Source organism: Aptenodytes forsteri, unplaced genomic scaffold (assembly GCF_000699145.1).
Source record: "Aptenodytes forsteri isolate BGI_AS27 unplaced genomic scaffold, ASM69914v1 Scaffold53, whole genome shotgun sequence".
NCBI lineage: Eukaryota > Metazoa > Chordata > Aves > Sphenisciformes > Spheniscidae > Aptenodytes > Aptenodytes forsteri.
Window position 1 is genome coordinate 8,787,626 of NW_008795909.1, and position 7,783 is coordinate 8,795,408.

The window sequence follows — 7,783 nt, forward strand, 5'->3', positions numbered from 1 at the left end:
CACGCACTGAGGAGGCTGCCCAGGAGCCTGAGCATTTCCTCCGATGCCCTGATTCTCTGCTGTAACGTAAGACGCGGTCACCCTGTGAGTTGACTCTGAGCTTTGAACAAAGTTGTCCTGGTGTCCGGCACTAATGCCGGAGCAAGAGACCCCAGCCACCTCTGCGTGGCACCACACCCACACGCCTCCCATGAGGACGATCACTCTGAGCGGGTCCGGGGCTCTGTTTTCAGGGGAGCTTTGGTTTTGTACTTACAGTCTACTGAGGGTCAAAAGAGGCAGCCAAGCTGAGCACACAGCCCCTCTTGCGCGGAGGAGGTGACTGGCCACGTTTGAAGGCGTTTCCCCGTGCTTCAAGTCCGGCAGTCAGTGTGGTGAGACCTTCCAGCTCCCTTAGGCCAGGCACAAGCACAACACATGGGGTGCCTTTCTACCCGGGGCCGTGTCGTTGGCCATGGGGCTGGGGTTTGTCTTTATCAGTGGCACTTTGGAGTTAATTATGCCATGTCCGGGCACCTTGCCCGATGGAGCATGTGATAATACATATCCATCTCAGCCCTTTTCTCCTTTGAGAGACCCTCTTCGGAGCTACACTCACCTCTCAGATGGGCCCTTCCCACCCACCAGCGCGTGAACCGGGACCAGAGGCAGAGCCTTGACCAGCGGCTTCATCTTCTGCACCTGAGCTGCGTTTGCCACCGTCTGAGTTGGGACCCCTCACACGGCGCAGCTGCACGGCGTCGTTTTGGCGCGTCCGTGGAGAGGGGTGGTTAGGAAGCCCGTTGCCAACTGCCACGGCTGAGCTGCGTGGCGTGGTGGTGTGGCTGCAGCCTTAAGGGAGAGCAGGATCTGGCCCGAGCGAACGCCGCAGTCCCGAAACGCTCCCTGGTGCTGGCGGCGATGCGGTGGCTCTGCTGAGCCATGCCAGGATGGGCTCGTCTTCCTGACTGGGACTTGCTGGAGAGCCAGCTCCTCTCGGAGAGGGTTTGAGGTTTCAAAAAAATTGTTTTGGTGGATACAAAAGTAATTTGTTGAAATTCTTAATGAAAAAATGAGAGACAGATACCACTGCTCCAAAGCAGCTAGGAGCGTAACTGGGATAGCTGCTGGGAATGAGGATGAAGTAGCCTCGAGCCCTTTCTCTGCCCAGGGGAGAAATATTGCCAATATACGATCTTCCAGGTGAACTGCTTCCACCTGCCGACCTAGCAGCAAAAAGAAGACATCACTGCAAAAAAAACTTTGCATTTGCTGAATTACCAGCTTCTGCCCGCCCCCCCAAAAAAACTTTCCTGAAGATTTCCCCTCTCTTCCCCCTGCCACTCCTGCCGTGCAGCAGGGACAGGAGCAGCGACGCAGCGCAGACCTTGCATCCATCCAGCGCCTTGTGCTCGGCAGCAGCCAGCCCCGGGCTTTGGAAGGCAGCGTAACCCTCCCGTAGTAGCTGTTAATGGGCCTGTGGACCCGCAGGGAGGGGCTGAGCCAGGCGTTTCGGAGCCGCTTGTGTCCTGGAGCTTACATCCCTTAAGTGTTGTTCCAGATAAAGCAACTGTCAGTTCTGATTCATACAAACTCGTAACTCTATTCTGAATCCCGCTGATTTTCTGGCTCAGAAAGAGCCTGTGGAGCAAAATGCCATAAGGGAGCTCCTGTCTGTGTAAATGGCTGGTGCTTGCTGTCCCGAGCATGCTGCCTTTAATTTTCATTTATTTTTGAGGGATTTCTATTTTTAGGAGAGGGGGGCTGTGTTTGTTCCCTTTCCTTTCGGTGCTCAGCTCTCAGGAGGTTTCCTAATAAGAAGCAGCCACTGCAGACCCCAAAGGCATCTCACAGCCCCTGTTCCCCTGGGGGTTCGGGGCTGGTGTGCAGTGCCCGGGGGGACCATGTTGGGGATCATAGAATCATAGAATCATAGAATCATTGAGGTTGGAAAAGACCTCTAAGATCATCGAGTCCAACCATCAACCCAACACCACCATGTCCACTAAACCATGTCCCTAAGTGCCTCATCTACTCGTCTTTTAAATACCTCCAGGGATGGGGACTCAACCACTTCCCTGGGCAGCCTGTTCCAATGTTTCACCACTCTTTCAGTAAAGAAATTTTTCCTCACATCCAATCTAAACCTCCCCTGGCGCAACTTGAGGCCATTTCCTCTCGTCCTATCGCTTGTTACTTGGGAGAAGAGACCGACACCCACCTCGCTACAACCTCCTTTCAGGTAGTTGTAGAGAGCGATGAGGTCTCCCCTCAGCCTCCTTTTCTCCAGGCTAAACAACCCCAGTTCCCTCAGCCGCTCCTCATAAGACTTGTTCTCCAGACCCCTCACCAGCCTCGTTGCCCTTCTCTGGACACGCTCCAGCACCTCAACGTCCTTCTTGTAGTGAGGGGCCCAAAACTGAACACAGTATTCGAGGTGCAGCCTCACCAGGGCCGAGTACAGGGGCACGATCACTTCCCTACTCCTACTGGCCACACTAGTTCTGATACAGGCCAGGATGCCATTGGCCTTCTTGGCCACCTGGGCACACTGCCGGCTCATGTTCAGCCGGCTGTCGACCAGCACCCCCAGGTCCTTCTCTGCCGGGCAGCTTTCCAGCCACTCTTCCCCAAGCCTGTAGCACTGCATGGGGTTGTTGTGGCCGAAGTGCAGGACCCGGCACTTGGCCTTGTTGAACCTCATACAATTGGTCTGGGCCCATCGATCCAGCCTGTCCAGGTCCCTCTGCAGAGCCTTCCTACCCTCGAGCAGATCAACACTCCAAATTGCCGGTGGGGACCCTGATGTGCCATCAGCGTCACGGCGAGTGGCCGTGGGCACAGCAGAGGATACTAGAGCTTCCTCCCCTTCAGCACAAGGTAGATAGCAGGGGCCAGGGGGGTCATTGAAGTACTCCTGGCAGAGAGGCACGTCTGCGATGAAGGTGGGAGTGATGTGCATGAGAGCAGGGGACAGCCAGCTCGCTGAACCCGAGGGAGGGCGAGCCGCTGCCCACAGGGCCAAACGCCTCGCTATCCCCAAGCCGGGTTTAACAAGCCCCTTTGGGACCCAGCAGTTGCTGGTTTTCCCCCCCGTTACCTCCACATTTTCCAGTTTTCAGTCCTTCCTGTGTCCTGTGGCAGTGCGATGCTCTGCCTGGCCGTGCTCAGGGGGAGGCCACGTCTCTCAGCTGCAGGGCATGGCCTTAACCCCTTCCACCTGCAGCAGGTGAGAGCAGTAAAAGCCAGTCTTCACCCAAACCTGCAGACTAAACTAGACAGCAAAAGTGATTAAAAAAAATCAGATTTGAATCCTGCAGGCACGACTGCACGGGACTGGGGCGGCACTGGGATAACCCTGGTACTTGACAAACACACGGGTTACTCAGACGGTCCAAATTAGCTAAATGCACTTTCTACCGGGGGATGTTATCCTGCCGGGGGGAGCCTCCTCATCTCCCTCTGCTAAAATCTCGCTCTGGTGTTGCAGCCTGAGTCGTAACATTGAAGTCCCTTCAATTAATTTCTTTTGCGAGGATATCAAAAGCCCTTGAGATGCCCATTTCATTTCTAGGGGACCGTGACAAGGGAGCGCCGAGGAGTGGGAAGCCATGAACCGGCTGCAAAACCAAGCCGAGAAACGCTGGTTTTCCCCGGGGCCAGAGCCCCAGCCCCAGCAGGATCCCGTGGGCAGTCCTGCAAACTGCAGCTGGTTCATCTTCCTTCCACGTACACCCTGCCCTGGTGATCACCGAAATGCCTGTCTCAAATCCGTCTGTCCAACTGGGAAAACTCTGGAAGAGGGAGTTGGAGTCCAGGGCCTGGGGGAGGGATGGCAGCTGTGGGGTGTGATGAAGCGACCAGCTGTCCTCGGTGCCACCGGCAGTGGGGACTGACACCACACCCTCAGAAGAACGGGAATTAAAACCAAAGTGGATGGGAGTTGGGTTATTTTTTTCCTTTTTAATAGCGGCTCTTGTAGGAGTCATCACTTGGTGTTTTTCATGCGGTTGCAAGGTGTAGAAATAGGCTGTTTTAAACAAAACCCAACCTTTTTCTGCAGGTCTGCGAGGGACCTCGGGGCGTTTGGAGGCAGGTGCTGGCAGAACAGTGCTGCGGGCAGAGGGACGGGCAGGCAGAGCCCCGTCCTCGTACCCCTCAGACCTGCTGCGAGGGGCTTGTTGAAAAGGGCAGGGCCGAGGCCCGTTGACCGTGTGGGGATCCCCTCCTTGTTCTCGCTCTGCACTTCCATGTTGCTCCTTGCTGCAGGCACAGGAAGGTGTTTCCAGGACGTCAGGCGGCCTGGGGACACGCAGGAAAGGGAATTGCTTGTGACAGAGCAGAGGACTCGGCTTGCTTACGGGAACACGTAGGACAGACGGGAAGAGGAGAGCGCTGCGCTGCTCTTCGCTGAGGAGAGGACCTGCCTTCGGTGGCAGGGCCCCGCCACGGCCACTTCCCGGGGAGCTGCACAGCAGCGAGGGGCTCATGGGAAGAGGCCGGTCGCCCTCGGGCAGAGGCGTTTGGGTACACACGGTGGCTCAGGAGCGCTCCTTTGCCCTGGTAGTAAATTTGTAGCTTAATTCTCTCTGGCAAATAGGGGCTGTGAGATCTCAGGCAGAGCTCCTGGAGCTGCTCCGCAGGCCAGGGCACAGGCTCCCCTTGCCCCGGTGCCAGTGCAGAGCGGGCACGTGGGGAGAGGAGGACGAGGGCAGGCAGGTGCAGGCTAGAGCCAGCACCGGTGGTCCTGGCAGTGGCCATCGCTGCCTGTCCCCCATGGCTGTGTTGTGACAACCCGCTGCACCAGTGGCTCACGTGCTGTGTGTTTTTCCCGTACCTTTTTGAGCCCCTCCCTGCTTTCACCTTAAACCCTGTCTCTCGTGTCCTCCATGAGTGCCGTAGCCCTCCAGCACGTTAATCCACTGCCTCCTGCGTCACTGCCCCGTCCTGCCGTGTTTGGGACCTGCAGATGTCCTGGAGGACCCTCACCCGTGCAGCTGTGGTGTTTGCAGAGCGGCGAACTCTCGGCGAGCTCCTGCTTTACCCGGGCAGCCGGATCCACCCGGAGCCCAAATGAATGCCCAGAAATGCAGAGGAAATACTGATGCTTGCAGGGAAAGACCCAGGGGCTGCTGTTCCGCTCCTGCAAAGGGCTGACCGAGGGCCATGCACAAAAGCCGGGAGCCCACCCGAGCCCCTGCTGGTGCGGGTAAAATTGGCATCCGATTTTTGTTTTTCTTTTTTTACTTAAATTTGCCTTCTCCTACAGCCCTGTTCTCTTCTGGGCTGAGGGGCTGTCACTGAGGGCTTGCTGCCCACCCCGGCAGCTGGAGCGCCTGCCTCACCCCTTGCTGTGCTTTCCTCTGTCCTCACCACGCTCTTTTCTCCTCCTCACCAGTTTTGGCAGAGCTGTTACAGCCGTGCCCGTTTCCAGGCTGGGTCATGTCAGCCTGACCAGCGCTGCGGGGGCAAAACCACCCCCTCACCAGGGATGGCCACAGAGCACCTTCGTATTTTTCGCAGCTGCACTGCACGGGGAACTCAGCGGGGTCCTAAAATCCTCTCGGCATCTCTGCTTTCTCGAGGAGAGTCCCTGGCACAGGTCTGCCGCTCCCCCTTGCCTTTAATTCAGGCACTCAGCTGAATTAAATGGCATCTGGCTCAAAGGTGCCCAGGTTAGCAGGCAGGCCAGCTTGCTGCTCATCATTTACTGTGCAGCACACAGTGTCAGCGCCGATTATATGTTTCCTTCCAGAGGGGATGGTTTTGGGATGGTCTGGTCCCAGTGGACAAGGAGTTCCCCCAGACTCAGCCGTGCTTGGCTGGGAGTCCCTGGCGATGGCGTGCTGGAGACACCAGCTTGCCGGCTCCTCACGCGCGCACCACGCTGTGCAGGCACACGGTGCTGGGGTAGCACCAGGGCTGTGTGCGGTGGTAAATGTAAATCAGCTTGCAGGGCTTGCCTCTGCCTGCAAAGAGTCTTTTACCAAGCAGGTTTGTAACGTGGACAGAGGAGGCAGAGACCAGGCAGCAGCTGGTATTATGTGCTGGTGCATGGGCTGCTGAGGGTGACTCGCCTCGGCGTCCCTGCCCTTTCCCGGGGAGAGCGGTCGGTGTAGCTAATTGGGATGAAAGGGCCGTGCCGAGTCCTGGTGCGATGCCCTGCGCCAGCCCTGCGCTCGCTTTCCCCCCCTTTCCTGGGATTTCTCTTCCCTACCGAGAGCAGTTAAAAGCACACATCAGCACGCTGAGAGCTCGCCAGCCAGACCGCCAGCTGCCCGTCCTCCGGGGCTGCCGCGGCGGTAGCACTCGGGCCTGGCAGGGTGTTTGCTGTCCCTCCAGCGATAAGGGACGGGGAGGTACCTTGTCACTCGTGAGGGCACAAGCCTCTCAGTTCTTTCCTAGCCCAGGACAAAAATACTCACAGCACAGCGCACCCCAGCCACTCTCCAACACCACTAATATTTTTAGTCTTCCCAGCTGACACGGGGTGAGGAGCTTTTGTACTGGCTGTACTTCGAAAACCTGTTGCCTCCTTACCTTGACAGTCGCGGGCTTTGTCTCGACATTTCCCTTCCTGTTCATCCTGGTGCTCCCTGACGTCTCCCTGCTCGGCACGGAGCGTGCGGGGGGACGGAGGTGCGCTGAGCGAGCAAGCCCACTGGGAGCCATGCTTGCAGGGGTGCAAGGTGGCTGGATGTGGGTGCTCCTGGGGACGATGACACTCTTGGCGGGCAGCATCCCTGCCTGCAGCGCGCCCGTAGCTCCTGCCCACACACAGAGGGAGCCTGCGGCGATGAGGAAAGCCGGTGGGGAACCACTGATCCTGTGGCTGATGCTGGAAGAAGCCAAAACCCTGATGTCCCCGTTTGTGCTGGGGCCGGCACGTGCAAACGCAGTCCCCTGGGGCTGCCGGGGCAGTGGTGGCTGTCACCTGCCATGCTGCCCGGCTGTCGCGGAGCCAAGGCAGGCACAGGCTGCACTCTTGCACCAACCGGGGGGCTCAGCACCCGGCACTGCCACCCCCGTGTCCCCTCTGACGCTCCCCCCTCCTCTCCCCCTCCCTGCAGCGCTCTGCCTGGTGCTGGGCTGCATGATCTTTCCCGACGGCTGGGATGCAGAGACCATACGGGACATGTGTGGGGAGAAGACGGGGAAGTACTCCCTGGGCGACTGCTCCGTGCGCTGGGCTTACATCCTGGCCATCATCGGCATCCTCAACGCCCTCATCCTTTCCTTCCTGGCCTTTGTCCTCGGCAACCGGCAGAACGACCTGCTGCACGAGGAGCTCAAGACAGAGAGCAAAGGTGAGCGCCGTGCTGCCAGGGGTCCCAGGGCCCTGCACCACGGCCCTGGGAGGGATCCCGGGTGGGAATAGCCCGGGGGACTCGGCCCCTCCGGCAGCCTGCAGCCGGGCGAGGGTCCCGCAGGCTTAACTGCCACCTGCAAAGCGAGGCAGGCCGGGCAGGGTGGGGGCGGGCTGCTGAGCCCCCGCCCTGCCTCTGATACCCTCTCTTCTGTTTCCACAGATTTTGTCGGCACTGCGGTAAGTCCTGAGTGTCACTGTCCCGTCCCCTAGCCCTGACCGTGCGGTGTGTCTGGGTGTGACCGTGCTGGGCAGTCCCGTGTGGGACGAGGGGGCCCCCGGCTGTGCAGGGCAGTGGGGCTGGGGGCAGTGGGGACAAGGGAGCAATGGGGAAGGGAGGCAGCAGGAACAGGGGTCAGCGGGGGGGGGACAGGCATGCGTGTGGCACATGCTGGTGGCACAATGGTGCAGCCGGGCCTGCCCTATGCCGGCCCCGGC

At 58.9% G+C, this 7,783-nt stretch overlaps 1 protein-coding gene across 1 annotated transcript in view; it reads left to right on the forward strand.

Moving 5' to 3' along the window:
* The first annotated feature begins 6,775 nt into the window (after positions 1-6,775).
* The window catches only part of LHFPL4 (lipoma HMGIC fusion partner-like 4), a 2,209-nt gene continuing 1,201 nt past the window's right edge, over positions 6,776-7,783 (forward strand). The window contains exons 1-3 of the mRNA XM_009284543.1: positions 6,776-6,788; positions 7,050-7,286; positions 7,509-7,525. Of these exons, the coding sequence (XP_009282818.1) occupies positions 6,776-6,788; positions 7,050-7,286; positions 7,509-7,525 (267 nt within the window). The remainder of the gene's footprint in view (positions 6,789-7,049; positions 7,287-7,508; positions 7,526-7,783) is intronic.